Source organism: Nymphalis io, chromosome 8 (assembly GCF_905147045.1).
Source record: "Nymphalis io chromosome 8, ilAglIoxx1.1, whole genome shotgun sequence".
NCBI lineage: Eukaryota > Metazoa > Arthropoda > Insecta > Lepidoptera > Nymphalidae > Nymphalis > Nymphalis io.
The window spans coordinates 12,955,633-12,971,688 of NC_065895.1; the positions used below are offsets into that span (position 1 = coordinate 12,955,633).

Consider the following 16,056-nt stretch of genomic DNA (forward strand, 5'->3'; position numbering starts at 1 on the left):
GTAATAAAATAGATCCGTTTTGGTAATTTTAGGAGAATCATTCACCACTGCTGGGTGTCGAACTCACAAGTGCGTCGGAAATTTCAACGAGGGCGTCCAATGGGTGACCACTGCCACAGCCAACTGTAGCCAATACGTTGGTATCGACAGAGCTTTTAGAGTTCAAGACGACATTATCATGGTTATGCCATCCGTGATGCCATCAACAGTTCGTATTTCTGTTTACTTTTTTCTATTCCTTCTCTTACACGTTTTGCATTTTGCACCCCTTCTATTTTTTTTTTATCATTTTAAATAACAACCAACACTTCGACAATTATAATAACTATATAAATATTCTTTAAGATTCTTGATTCATTTACTTATGTAATTGATAATTGGTCAACAATCTTACACCGATGACTTAATTTCCTTAATTAATGAATACTTAATTTCCTACATTGCATGTAATTAACCATCAACTAACACATTGTAGACGACGATATCACTGGCGACAGCGGACGACAGTGATAGTTCTGAAGAAATATACGAATCAATAACAGATTATGTTATTATAACAACAACGACAGTATCGGATTATCGAAAGCAGACAACAATAAGTTCGCCAGTAACAGAATCAACAACTTTAGCTAATGTAATTGATACTTCTGATATAACTGTCGAGAGTACGACGGAGTTGTTTGATTTAACCACTTTGAATATAACTACTGATAAAGATAAAGAATGTTCGGAAAACACTACAACCACACCATCTTCTACACCTTCAACTCCTATTACTAGACCGGTAAGTCCGTGAGACGGTTTTATAAACTTTCGTGTCCTTGGTTTTGTCTTAGTGCAGTTGAAAGATGTTTGTGATTTTAATGAGATACGCGAGAAAGTTGCGCAGTGCTGCCGATTCGCGGAATCCGATGAATTTGAATGACGTTGAAGTGGTGATATCAAATTTATAAAATTTAAAAACTGTTTTAGACTTTTTTAAGAATGCTCATCTAATGCTAGGTTTAAAGCTTCTAAATTCAAATCCAAAGGTTTGCTATAATTCCAATCACATCAGACCATCATGACACATACACGACAACTGTAAGCGAAATTTAAATTATTGGTAGCCTATTTTGATTTTTATTTTACTTGTATTTTGTTAAAATGCGCGCAAATAGTGAAATAATAAGTATGACGAGGGGTTTGACAATTTCAAATTTATGTTGCCAGTAAGTGCCACTTTTATTTAAAAGAAATATCGGTAAGAAAAAGAAATAATACTTTCATTTACTAATATTTTCTTCCCAGCCGGAAGAACAACTGGAGCAAGTTCTTCAAGACCTGGACAGGTTGGTGAACAATGGCAGCATGCCTGTGATGGTTGACGACATCGACGATGTATTTAATCAGGTAGCTTTTATTTATTGTATTTTTTCATTGTATAAATTTCTAACTGTTTTTTATTTTTATTTTTTTATTAAAATTATATCTTTTACCAACTACATTTGAAATAATTCAAAGTTGAGTCAAGTAGTTAGCCTATATATGTTTTGGTTTGATCTTCTATAATTTTTTTTTTTCAATAATTGACATATCTTATTTTATTTATCTTTTTAATTATGTACAGACACTTTCTTTATCATTTATTTTTAAGTGAAAACTTTTTCTCAACTAAACCAAAATTATCTAGTCGTCTTTTAATCGACTTCTTATCTGCTCATCTAATCATTGTTATATAAAAAAATAACATTTTAGGTAGACAACATCCTGCAAGTTCACGATAGCCTGGAAATTCCGGGACAATTATTACACCTGCTGGATCAACTCGGTTCTGCCATAGAACTGAACGGTTCAAGTAGTGCAGCTGCCGTTAGAGGGAACATCGCAATGTTGATGGCAGATGCCACTCCTAACCAGCCTGTGAGAGGCTTGAAGATAGCAACCAGGGACACCGACGTCTTTACGGATGACGCATTTGAGATATTTTCAAGTGAGTTTATAAACATATAAAAAAAAACAGACAGCTGATAGTAAATGGTCACTGCTGCATAAAATTCAAAAAGAGATTAATAATTCCTATATACACCTACAATTAAGCGTTAAGCTTATGTTAGGAGTGGGGACAACAATAGCCAAAGGGGTCGGAATCGAACCTGCGACTTTTTCATCGTAGGGAAAATTCAAATTAAATTGGTATGGTATTTTTATATCTTTGTGGTCGTTTGTTTTAATTAATATAAATAAGAAGAAGAAGAAGATTTGTCTACGAAGCGTAATTCAGGACCTACCATTTTAGGTTAGATACCATTTTAGGATAGTAGGGTACATGTATAAAAAATTACTGGTGGTAGAGCTTTGTGCAAGCTCGTCTAAGAAGGTACCACCCAGTCATCAGATATTCTACCGCAAAACAGCAGTACTTGGTATTGTTATGTTCCGGTTTGAAGGGAGAGTGAGCCAGTGTAATTACAGGCACAAGGTGCATAACATCTTAGTTCCCAAGGTTGGTGGCGCATTGGTAATGTAAGCGATGGGTAATATATCTTACAATGCCTATGTCTATGGGAGTTGGTGACCACTTACCATCAGGTGGCCCATATGCTCGTCCGCCTTCTTATTCTATATAAAAAAAAGATGTTTCAATAAAAAGTTATAAACTTCAATTAGATAATTTTATTATCAGTAAGCAAAACGGACGTTTTTGTTTAAATACATTTATATTTGCGCTTGATGTTGTGTTCATTGCACTGCGGAAATTGGTTCTCAATAAGGATGTTGTAATCTTCGTCCACCGTTGGCTGTGGCAGATCGACGTCACCATTCCTACGGAAGATGAAATTTTCTTAAAATAAAATAAAAATAACTTACGCTGAATTTAAATAAATATAACTACTATTAACGCCCATAGTATTTTTTCAAAGATCAAAAGTCGACGTTCGTTTTGTAAATAAGACTAAGTTCTCAGCAGCGCTTTATATATTAAACACTATTAAATTTCAAATTACGACTTTTGCTTATAACTGTGTACGTGTTCTCTATCGACACGTCAAGAAACGCCGTAACATCAAATCTTTCATTACTTTAAAAATAAGACAGGAATTATAATTTACATAATTTATCTGTTTTTAAGATATCATATTTCACTGGTAGGGCTGTGCGCAAGCTCGTCTGGGTATCACCCACTTATCAGATATTCTACCGCAACACAGCAATACTTGGTATTGTTGTGTTCCGGTTTGAAGGATGAGTGAGTCAGTGTTATTACAGGCACAAGGGACTTAACATCTTGGTCCCCAAGGTTGGTGGCGCATTGGCGAATGCCAATATCTATGGGCGTTGCGTTGACCACTTACCATCACGTGGCCCATATGCTCGCCCTACCTATTCTATACAAAAAAAATTAGTATCATCATCACCTCAGCAGAACTATAGCCGCTGCTGAATAAGACCTCCCCAAATATTTCCAAGATGGTGCTTGCACTAATGTATGCGGCAGCTTCTGGCAACTCTATTATCATTATTATTGATTTACTCTATTATTATTAATTTACTAAATCCATTAATTTAATATTTTTAGCTGAACCGAACTCAACAGTCCTGGACGCAGAGAACAACGAGGTGGTGGTCCACCTTCCGCAGTCCGTGTCAGAAACGTCTCATCGCATAAGCTTCGTCGTGTTCAGAAACGACAGAGCCTTCCAGCCTACCGACGGATTGTATTCCGTTAACAGCAGAGTTCTGAGCATCAAGGTTGGGGAGGTCACGCAGTTCGAGAACGGGGATGTAAGTTTTTTCGAAATTATTTGATGTTTAGCGGTGGGTCTTTGTGCATGCTCATCTTAGTTACCGTCCACTTATCAGAACTTCTACTGCCAAACAGCAATACTTAGCTTGGCAAGTGAGTCAGTGAAACTAGTTTGACTATATCGTCTACTTAGTGGTAGGGCCTTGTGCAAGCCCGTCTAGGTAGGTACCACACACTCATCAGATATCCTACCGTTAAAAAGCAATACGGTATTGTTGTTTTTCAGCTTTAAGGGTGAGTTAGCCAGTGTAACTACAGGCACAAGGGCCATAACATCTTCATCATTCCTATGTTTGGTGCCGCATTGCCCCTAAGGGATGGTTAATAAATGGTTAATAAATATATAAAGTATTAGATGTTTTCGTATTTATGGTATATATAATATTTTACAAGTACTTAAAAAGTATCTATACTTTTGAAGTACTTGTAAAATATTGTGTCTTTGATAGTAACTGCGACGGTACTGACTTTTTTCAGGTAATCGACATTCACCTTAGCCCTATGACATCAGATCCGAACCGTAATCAGAGTCGAACTTGTGCTTACTGGGAATTCCTCAACAATGGATCTGGTTATTGGTCTCAGGAAGGTTGCACTCTCATCCTTGCCACGCAACCAGGTATGTTAGATACTTGCAGATGCACCCATCTCACTCACTTCGCCGAGGTTCTTTTTCCACGAAGTGTTTTCTCTCAAAAGGATGAAGACACCCTTGAACTTCTCACCATCATCGGTTGCTGCCTATCCCTTTTTGGATTAATACTCGTGGGAGTCACAGCTGCAATCTTCAGGTCCTGGAGGAGAGACTTCAGCAACAAGATCTGGCTACAACTCTGCATAGCTATTTTTATGGTAGCACTAAGCTTCTTAATAGTAATTTTCGCGAAATTCAATCAATACAACGTATTTTGTATGCTGATCGGGATAATTTTGCATTATTCGGTACTCGCCTCATTCTGCTGGATGCTGGTTGCAGCTGTCTTATCGTATAGAAGATTGGTTCTTGTCTTTACTAGAGACGCTTCACACAAGCTGCTCAGAGCTTCCGCGTTTTCATGGGGAGCTCCCTGCGCGATCATTGGTGTTCTTCTCTCAATCAACCCTCAGTCATACGCGGGTCCATTCGAAGAGAAGACACCTAGTGCATCCTTTTGTTACCCTTCCGGTTTGGGTCTCTGGCTAGCGGTCTACGCACCGATAGCTACCATCTTGCTAGTGAACTGGACGCTATTCGCTCTAATAGTACGTTCCGTGTTCGCGTCTAGAGGTATTCAAAGGCACGGGGATACGAATGAGGCGCTTCGATGCGCGTCAGTCAGCTGCTTATTAGTTTTCTTGTTCGGCTTGCCTTGGATTTTCGGTCTCTTCGCTTTTAATGTCGTCGCTGCTTACTTTTTCACGTTAACAGCGACATATCAAGGCTTGATGTTGTTCCTATTCTTTGTCCTCGGTAATAAGAAGACCAGGGATTTGTGGTTGAATAAGCTTAAGATCAAGCAGACGCGTAAAGTGCCAGTTACGTCATCCACTTATTCTAATAGGAGTACCGGTTGGAGAGGGGGTACTCAGGGTATGAACTTTGAAGCTAAGGCTTCAAAGCCCAAGTCCCTTGCGCAGGATGATTCTAGATTCTCTTGACATAAGCTGAAGAAGATATCTCCTTGAAAACGTTTAAAGAACTTAATTTGTAAGTTCTTATAACATTTAAAGTTCAACTGCTAATTATATATTTTGTTTTCTTCTTGAATCTTCTTTTTCATTAAACAATAAGCTTATACTTGGGACATTGTCTTCTTTTCGTCAGGTTAATGAGCCAAGCTTCTGCACTCGACGGGTTCATTATTCTGATTAACGTCGATATCCTCAGAAAACTCATACGTTACATTAAAGCAGAACATTTCCGTTTCTTTGGCACTAATTGTGCGTTTAATACGATTATGCAATTTTTTTGTCAAACCTTCAACGTTCTTATTGATATATGATAATATTATAAACTGTATCTTTATTCAGTATTCATGAAATATTGTAAACTAACTATTACATAATGTATGTACATATATATCGGTTTATATACGTTTCGATGCTCGTGAGGTTTCTTAAACTTCTTTGGCAATATTTTTAACTTAAATTTTTAGTCTACTCATCCACTCTACTACTCCTGTCTTTATGTTGGACATAGATTAAAATTCTAAATTTTAAATTATTTCATATTCAATTTTTTTTATTAACATGGAAACCCAATTGCGAGGCTTGATAAGAACGTGCCTTTTAAACTTGAATTATTTTCATAATATCGATTTTCGATATCTATCTAGTCGTACAATTTACTCGTAAGTTTTTATTCAGGAATAGAGTAAGTAGTATATGCATATGCATATTTTAGTATATCTATTTATACATGCATGCATGTAATATGATGTGTAGTTTTGTTGTATAATTTTTGTTCATAAAAAAATATTATGTTTTAATTGTTAAACCATTTAAAATATGTGATATATTTTACCAACACTAAAACATTATATTTTTTATTAAAATTACAAAAAAATATTATCATCAATACAATACAAATTAAGTAGTAGTTTAAATATGCATATTCATATAAATCAGCTTTTCCATATACTGAGTCATGTATGCATGCAAGCTTGAAAGTGTTTATTGGCTAATATTATTTTCTACATAATTATTAACTACAATCATAATCAGTATTACAATTTTATTTTAATTAATAAATTAAATTTATTTAAATAATAAAGTAACTGTTTTTTTTTGGTTCTCGTAAAGGATTAATAATCATTGCAGACATTTAATTAAAGAAACAATTTTCGTCTGCATAAACTAGTCTAAATCTTTTCCCATGGTTCAAGCTATTTACATGTAAGTTTTATCGTAATCAGTTTAACGACGGTGTCGTGACAAAGTAACAGACTCATAGAGGAACTTAATAATCATAGAGGAAATTAATAACATTTCGGATTGTCGATTGACTTTGACACTGACAGCTATTTTCAATAAATGACACTTGACACTGACAGTTGTATTTTAAACATGTCTATTATAACAGAAAAATGGCGCAAATAATTCTTTCCAATGAGACACATGTTATATTCAAAGTTTACACAACGCGTTCAGATTTCAGATCTTTATTGAATATTGATGTATTACACTTGCTTTTTACATTACATTGATAGACGAAAATCTACTATCAGTTCGGAAAGAAACTCCTTATACCGGTGAAGAACTGGCGAAAAGAACTCGGTGGATCTTTTTAACCAATTGTTTTTAAAATGTATATGTATGTTTGAAAAATCCTCGAGGATGTTGTTTCATTCTTAGAAGTTATTAACACGTCTATCCGTGCCTATGGAGGAAGCCACCATGGTAATACCACAAGCTGGGCTACCTCTTTGCTCGTCTGTCTTCCCAAAATTTGATAAATTTTTAAAAAATACCTCGTCTATCAAATAATATCGGAGCTGTATTATGTTTTTTAAAAATTCATTTAATTTAATTTCTTTTGTTATTATTTTATTGTCATATGTTAGAGATGAATTTATTTGTATTTAATAAAATAATGTATATATTTATATTAAATACAAGTTATATATTTATTAAAAATAATGAGGCTTTATTATATATTAAGTAAAATTTTAGTCATATTTAAAAATAAACCAAATCGCGTCGTGCTGATAAATTTTAAACACTATTTTTAATACTTGAATCGTAATTCAAATATTTTTTCGTGCCAAGGCATACTAAACTTTTCGAGTTCCATAATTCATTCTTCAACTCTTATGGTTATGAATGAATGAATTAACTAAGATTAACAGTTTTGAGTTTTACCTTTTTAATATGTAGATTGATGTCTCGCATTTGATGTTCTAACTCAATAGTGTGCAAACAACTTCAACTCTATAGTGTGCAAGTTATATTTGGATATTAGTTTATGAAAAATCGACTGCGAGTTGTAAGTTTTAACAGATTAGCTCAACTGCAGAGCGTATGTAGTTTTTGAAACGCGGAAAGTCAAATTAATTTATTTGACATTCATCTGGATAGTCATTGGTTGGTGGCAGCTGATGACGCGATGCCGCTGGCGACCAATGAGTGGTCAGAATTAATTTAAATTCTACGAATATTTCTAAGAATTCTTGAATTTGTTTATTTTGATTGTAAAAATCAGTCGAAGATTATTTATATGCTTTAAACAAATATACATAAATATGTCAAAAATAATTTCCAGATGTATAATTATATAAAAAAATAAATATTAATTTATAATTTACTTCAATTATTGTAAATAGTTTTAAGTAATCTTGTACAGAACAAAATATTCTTAATTATTAAAATTTGTAAAAATACTACAGCATTTATTATTAAATTATTAAATACAGTTAATTAATAAAATATAAATATTTATTAAAATTGTTTTTTTTTGTAATAAAGAAAATGTTTTTGTTGTTGTAAATCTCTTTATTGCACTCAAACGATCGTACGACGAGGAAACTTAATTAAATACAGAATTCAATTATTATTTTTTGTAAAATGATTTTGAATCTGTACTTTTATTATAAAGAGGTAAAACTACATTTTATGTGTTTGTTTGTAATAGATAAACTCAAAAACTACTAAACCGATTTTAAAAATTCTTTCACCTACAGAAAGCTACATTATCAGCGAGTTACATAGGCTATATTTTATTTTCAAAAAAGTTAGTGATCCTTACGGAAATTGCAATAATGTTCTCAATATAACATTTTTTTCCTATAAAAGTCATTATATGGCGAGCGGTGCGAAAACTATTGATGATACCTAAAAAAATGCATTACATTTGTATATTACTCATTATTACCTACAACAAAATCACGCAAGGCTAACCATTATTTAACTATTATGGTTAAATCAAATTAACTGTTTTTTTAAGTCAATAAAAACATGAGTAGAATCGAAAGATAATAATAATATCCTGGGATATTATTCACACACGCCCTTCTGATACTAAAGCAGAGCTTGTGCCACGGAAACCAGACAACTGATATACTACATATACTACTTTTCTTTTGTATCTACATATATATATAAAATGCCATAATGTATGCGCCATTCGTATCGGCCAACGGTGCGGTGGCAAGTAGCCAGCGCAAAGATTTCGTATGTATCATGTTTATCATATCGCCAAACAGCAATATTTAGTACTTTTGTGTTCCGGTTTAAAGGGGAATGAGCCAATGTAACTACAAGCACAAGTGACTTACCAATTTAGTTCCCAAGGTTGGTGGCGCATTGGTGATGTAAGGTAATTTAATGCTCACCACGAATCCTGGTTGAAATCCCTCAAAACTGACCATGCTGGAAGGACTGCTCATGCTTTTGCTCTCACACATGACTTGACCCAACTGGTTGATCAGCCCACCAGGATCCCAGACATTGATGGGCAAGCACCTTCTCTACTGGACCTTCTGCTGACTTCTCACCCGGTGGAATATCAGGTTGTGGTTCAGGCTCCTCTTGGCTCTTCGGATCACAGCCTTATTTCTACCAGAGTGCCACAGGCCAAGCTGCCGCCACTAGCGGTATGCAAACGTCGCGTTTGGCACTATAAGTCGGCGGATTGGGACGGTATGCGCGATTACTATGCGTCGGTGCCTTGGAAGGAACGTTGCTTCAGTGGGAATGACCCGACAGCTAGTGCCGCTGCTGTTGCTGGCGAGATCATGCTGGGAATGGAATACTACATTCCTAGCTCAGGTCTCGTCAGTAGGAGTACGCGTAACCGTTGGTTCACTCGTGAATGTGCCGATGCTGTATCAGCTAAGCAGGCGGCATATCGCAAGTGGATCAACGGCTGCATTAGCGGGGCATCTAACATTGACTCACTGAAAGCAAACTATAATAAAAATTCCAAGTCCTGTAGAAAGGCATACACGAGAGCGGATGCACAGCGCATTGTACAGATTGGTCATGACCTTGTTTCGCATCCTAGGGGCTCCCGTAGCTTCTGGCGTCTGACCAAGTCTGTGCAAAACAATTTCTGCCAACCTTCGCTGCCACCGCTCAGAAACCCGGACGGATCGCTAGCTCACAGTCCGCAAGAGCAAGCTGATCTCCTGGCTAAACTCTTTGCCGACAATTCCGTCATCGATGATTGTAGTGCACTGCCACCTACAATACCTGCATGTGGCCATACGATGCCTGACATTAAAATCAGGCAACGTGATGTGTGTGCGGAGCTGCAATCACTTGATGTACGGAAAGCTAGCGGTCCCGATGGAATACCAGCCATAGTGCTGAAGAAGTGCGCAGCGGAGCTGTCTCCTGTGTTAACGCGCCTGTTCCAACTTTCTCTCTCTTCGGGAAGTGTGCCGGAGGCTTGGAGAAGAGCTAATGTGCAAGCGGTTCCCAAAAAAGGGGATCGGTCTGACCCGGCAAATTATCGGCCAATAGCTATCACCTCAGTACTTTGTAAGGTGATGGAACGGATTTTAAACAACCAACTGATCCATTACCTAGAAGATCACTGTCTAATTAATGATCGTCAGTACGGGTTTCGACCAAAACGGTCCACAGGTGATCTTCTAGCGTACGTAACACACCTCTGGGGTGAAGCTATCGACAAGCATGGAGAATCGTTGGCTGTCAGCCTTGATATCTCCAAGGCTTTCGACAGGGTCTGGCACAGAAGTCTTCTCTCCAAGCTACCGGCATATGGTCTGCCTGCTCAGCTATGCACCTGGATTGCCAGCTTCCTACACAAGCGTAGCCTTCGTGTTTTAGTAGATGGTTGCGCTTCACAATTCTATGTAGTGAATGCTGGGGTCCCCCAGGGATCTGTGCTATCTCCCACACTCTTTCTTTCTGCATATCAATGATATGCTCTCCCTTGGGAACATACATTGCTATGCAGATGATAGTACAGTGCATGGTGGATACCACGGACGCGCAGTGGCTGGGCGGGCGGAAACTGAGGAGAGGCGGGAGAATCTTGTCATTGAACTCGATAGGACGTTAGATCTCATCGCCAAATGGGGCTCTGATAATCTTGTTGAGTTTAATGCCAAGAAAACACAGGTATGCGCTCTTACGGCGAAAAAGTCAACATTTTCCCCTCTTCCCTCCCTCTGTGGTACTCCGCTGGTGATGCAAAGCAAAATCGCCATGCTGGGGATTGACGTTCGCTGCGACCTTAGTCCAAGGGATTACATCGAGGCTGTTATAAAAACAGCTTCACGGAAACTCGGAGTTCTGAACAAGGTGCGGCGCTTTTTCACGCCACAACAACTGTGCCTGCTGTACAAAACACAGGTACGGTCTTGCGTGGAATATTGCTCGCACCTTTGGGATGGCTCCGCTAAGTACCTACTTGAGGCCTTGGACCGGTTGCAGCGACGTGCCGTACGCATTATTGGCGACGTAAAGGTCACAAACACCCTTGAACCTTTACAATTGCGTCGTGAGATAGCAGCACTGAGCGCTTTCTATCGACTGTATCACGGCGAGTGCTCTGAGGAATTATTCTCTCTAATTCCTGCTTCCCCCTTCCTTCTTAAGTCCACGCGACCTGGTTCTCGATGTCACCGCCTAACTGTGACATCAATTCCATCGCGAACAAAGAAATTTGGCAACTCCTTTCTTTGTCGCACTTCCAAAAAATGGAATTCCTTACCAGCTCACGTATTCCCCTCCTCTTACAACCCGGGTTCCTTCAAACGAGGCGTGAAGAGGCATCTTGCGGGCCGGCAAGGCGAAGGCGGCTAGTGCAGAACGTTTTTCCCGTCTGTACTGGCCGTCGTCGCGTTTGGACTCTACTACCACTTACCATCAGGTGGAGTAGAGTCATTTGCCCTCCCGGCGATATAAAAAAAAAAAAAAAAAAAAAAAAAAAAAAAAAAAAAAAAAAAAAAAAAAAAAAAAAAAAAAAAAAAAAAAAAAAAAAAAAAAAAATTTTTATAGATTCAATTTCTATGGGTGGTGGTGGCCACCTTCACGAGGTCTCATAATGTAGGACGAATGTACGATGAGACACCACACACACATAAGAGCCGAAGATAGAACCTAAGAATATAAAAATAAATAAACTCATAAAAAATATGCAGAGCGTGTGTTTTATTTTTATATATTATTATTACTGTGTGGGCGAATAGATCGATTGATGAAAGTTTATTTATATATATATTTACCCGTACGAAGTCGGGGCGGTAGTACGAAGTCGAAGCTAGTGTATACATATGAAGGTAAAAGCGATTGCTAACTTCTTTACTTCAAGTTGCTGCTGAAAGCTCTTGTCCATTGTATTTGCGGTGTTAACCATATAGCATTTTTCCCATTATTTATTCATTAGTTAATATAATAAAATAAATAAAAATTGGCTTGACTTGGAATTCAAACCCGAGACTACTGCATATATTAGCCCTTAGACTCGCGAGGCAAAAATCACGCAAACAATATATGTAAATAAGAAATGTTTATTTAGATACAATCATCTAGCATTTATAAATTCGTCACACAATGTACGAGTATACATTGTAATCACAATGAATATAATTATATTCCCGCTAATGGATGTCGCAATAATCCTTTAGACACGTTATGTGCTCATAATAATGAACAGTGAATTTGTCATCGATATATTATCGTATTACAGATAATACCGAAAGTTCTTTGTAAACTGTTAAGTCGATTGTTTTTTTTATGAAATTAACCAAGGAAAAGTATTTCTAAATATTATTTACTTTATTGCAAATACACGCAAAAAATTTATTATTACTTTATTGCAAATACACGCAAAAAAAAAACCTTATGATAATGATGACAAGCTTTTTTGTTAAAATATATTATATATAAGCGAAATATCACTGACTCATCGCAAGACCTCTGAAACTATAGGTTCAATTGGAAAGCTTAGTTACGCCTTTTACAATATACATATAATAACTTTCATATCATCTACTTGTGTGAAGTCGGAGCGATTAGCTAGTAAGTATATAATTGCGATTAATTATTAAGTATTTATGTAAATTGTTACATCAAACGATGCCAGTGATTAAATTTTAATTGTTAAGTAAACATGTGACATATAGCTAATGTTAACTACGTCACCCGTGAGGTCACTTCTTATTTATCAAGCTAGACCTCTAACACTTATGGTAACAAGATCCAATCGATATCCAGATCCGGCGCAGGAAATGAACATAAATCGGACATGCCTTGAGTAGAGGGTCAGACGGGTCAGAAGCCGGTGGTCCTGCGCCTCTCTTTCCGGTCGTGTCTAATTTGTCAATCCATTGGATTAGTAAAGTGATGGAATAGAGAGCGTAACTGTGTTTCCATATACTATCCTGCCCTATGTCTTTTTCTGATTGTATGAAAAAATCATGATGATCGGTTGAATAGTTAAGACGTGAAAATATAATGAACAAACCAACTCACTTTCACATTTATAATATTAGTAAGGATAATTAATTTAATACAAATAACACAAATATATATAAAGTTTATTAAGCAAATGCTGTATTCAGCCTTAACTGATTTTCTCGCATTATTGCCACTTGATGAGTTATCTGGAACTGTCGGCTATATTAAATTAATATGAGCGTGTAAGAGGCAATACCGTTAAATCGTCAATAATAGACGGTCGCCATGACAACGCCCTACACACGCTTCATCACCTCGCTGTTTACGTAGTCATGTTATTGACAATTGAAGCATTCGCTCGTTGACAGTCGAGATTATAACAAAATGTTCTGGGGGATTAGTCCAGCTCTTGATTTACAAACGGAATATATAAAATATGGCGACGAAAGTGCTTACGAGCTCAATTTTCTTATCGTTGGAGGTTGTGACGCCCGACATCTCATCAAGACCTTGGCTCAAGCGTATCGTCAACCGAGACGATACATGAATTTGTTCGTAGTCGACGGCTGCCCAGAGCTTATTGCTCGACAGATTCTTCTACTATCTCTGGCTTTAGAGAAAACAACTCGATGTGGACTCTTAGAAAAAACTAGACGATTTCTGGAGGTGTACGGAAACCTGCTACTCCGACCGCCGACATCAAGGTACATAATAGCCAAAGCTCGTCAATTAGTAGGCATGATAACTAATCCGGAGTACATGAGCTGTCTTATACCGTGCATATCAGTTGATCAAACAAAATACCGCGAGAGAGACTACATAGAAAACCTCTTCAATTTTTGGACCACGGGAAATACGAATCAGTTTAACGCTAATGAACTATGGGAGCATCGTGTCAGGCAAAGTCTTGGCGTTAGATATGACAATAGAATGGGTATTTACGATTGGGATTATCACATGCGCATGAAAGAAGTTGCCAGTCAAATATGTTCCCAAGAATATAAGCATTTTAGGGAACATGGCGTCGCCTTCACATGGTTGGAGACTGAAGTGTGCCGACCCAACGTATCGTTAGCGGCTGGTGTCTACAAATGTGGCGATAGATATCTCCATCGGGGATATCTCGGGGATATGGTAACTTCGCCGTATATCGCGTATGGACTCGATTGTGAAGACAAAGACATGCTGAAATCCTCCCGTGGCGTTAACTACAAACGAGCTACCGATATATCTGAGCGAAACGTTATGAGAATGTTGTATGAACTCGAGAATCGTTCACCGTTCGATGTAAAGGCATTAAACATAGACAGCCAACAGAATTTAGGTATGACTGTTTTGAGCCAATTAGACGCGAAGATTTCTGAAACTGGTTTTGAGACGCCTTTGGTCTTACGTGAAGATAGAGATACTTACATAGACGTAGACTATGGGAAAGTCCATTTCCTTTCGTTGTCCGCGTTGGATCATTATCCTCACAAGCCACAGTTCCAGGGCTTGTTCCATGGAGTGTTTGTTGGTCACAACGTGCTTCCGCGCGTGAAGCCCAGCGTCTGGTCGATGGCGCGCGATGATGCTGTAGTTATAATGGAATCTCAAAAGTATTTAGGCGAATTGAAGAGAGAGGACGTTAAAGCGTATGGAGGGCAGATTCAGCAAGCTGCTACAACTGCCCAATGCGACAAGCTCAGCCCTTTCAATCCTGAGAAGGATGACTTCGCAAAGTTTGTTATAAGAAGAAAGAGTGAGAGCACCGATAACGCTATTTAAATTACTGAAATTGGTAATCAATTGATGTTTTATTTGTCTTCTATTAGAGTAACAGTTAGTGGCAAAATGCTGTTTATGTTCTAACTAGAAACTTTATATTACTTAATATAATAATTATTGTTACTTTAGTTACGTTAGCTCGTCCCGACTTACATTTATTCATACGAATACAGCTTTACGAATTATGCTTACAATATCGTATCATTTATAATACGAAATAATATTAATTATGAATCCTGCACCGAACTATTTCTTATCAAACACCTACGATTTTTATATGAAATTTATTGTTATTGATAGCCAAATAAAATAGAGTCGTCGTTAATTTTTTTTCATTGTAATATAAGTAAATAAAAAGCTACATGGTTTTGAAATATTTATTACTCTTTTATGGTGATATAATATTAATTTTATACATGTAGTAATATTATTTGTTTAAGCAAGTGAGTCAATATAGAGAAAACAAATACATACATATTTATTTATTTATTTATTCATTTGGGAAACAAACAATTTTAAAAACACTGTAATATAAAACAAAAATAACAAAAATCACAAATCAATCAAGTTTCCACTTAAAGCTAATACACAAAAAAAAAAAAATTGAATTAAATTAAATTAAAATTGAAAGTAAAACAAAAAAAAAACTGCAAATACATTATCACTTTAGGTAAAAGAGTTAAAAACAATTAGCATTTCAAGATATCACGAACTGCTCTTTTATAAACACCAATTTTTGGGCAAAAAATATCTAAGTTTTGGAGGTTATTATTATAATTTAGGCAAGAACGGTACAAAAACACGTTCTTTGTAAATTTATTTTTACATGAGGGTACAAAGAACAAAGAATTATTTCTAGCACTAAGACGAGGACATTTAAATAATATGTTACTTAGAAGATATTTAGAATCAACCATGTTATTAATTATTTTATACAAATATATTTGGTATCTAATTGTCTACGCACAGTTAATGGGACTATTCTAGAGATATCTTTGTTATCAGATAAACCAGCTCTAAATCGCAAATTTTTTAAGAACTTATTTTGTAATCTTTCTATTTTATCTACGTAGATGTTATAATTGGGATTCCAAACTGTGGAACAATATTCAAGTATGGACCTAACATATGCGTTGAATAAAAGAATAAGGGTG

The 16,056-nt window shown here is 36.6% G+C and overlaps 2 protein-coding genes across 5 annotated transcripts in view; both read left to right on the forward strand.

Annotated features, from left to right (window-relative positions):
• Positions 1–6,188, forward strand: part of LOC126769941 (uncharacterized) — a 41,869-nt gene extending 35,681 nt beyond the window's left edge. For 3 of the 4 annotated variants that reach the window (XM_050488970.1, XM_050488969.1, XM_050488972.1), the window contains 6 exons: positions 33–208; positions 476–784; positions 1,291–1,392; positions 1,738–1,972; positions 3,560–3,765; positions 4,265–6,188. In XM_050488970.1, the coding sequence (XP_050344927.1) occupies positions 33–208; positions 476–784; positions 1,291–1,392; positions 1,738–1,972; positions 3,560–3,765; positions 4,265–5,425 (2,189 nt within the window). In that variant the 3' untranslated portion in view covers positions 5,426–6,188. The remainder of the gene's footprint in view (positions 1–32; positions 209–475; positions 785–1,290; positions 1,393–1,737; positions 1,973–3,559; positions 3,766–4,264) is intronic. The other variant, XM_050488973.1, reaches the window with a different exon arrangement.
• A 7,331-nt stretch (positions 6,189–13,519) lies between these two features.
• Positions 13,520–14,903, forward strand: LOC126770022 (dynein axonemal assembly factor 3). The gene has a single exon (XM_050489142.1). It carries the CDS (start codon positions 13,520–13,522, stop codon positions 14,900–14,902), a length of 1,383 nt encoding a protein of 460 aa, XP_050345099.1. The 3' UTR covers position 14,903.
• Positions 14,904–16,056: the final 1,153 nt, after the last annotated feature.

Excerpts from the sequence above, each read along its gene's own strand:
- LOC126770022 (XM_050489142.1), top strand. The coding sequence starts at position 13,520 with ATGTTCTGGGGGATTAGTCCAGCTCTTGATTTACAAACGGAATATATA.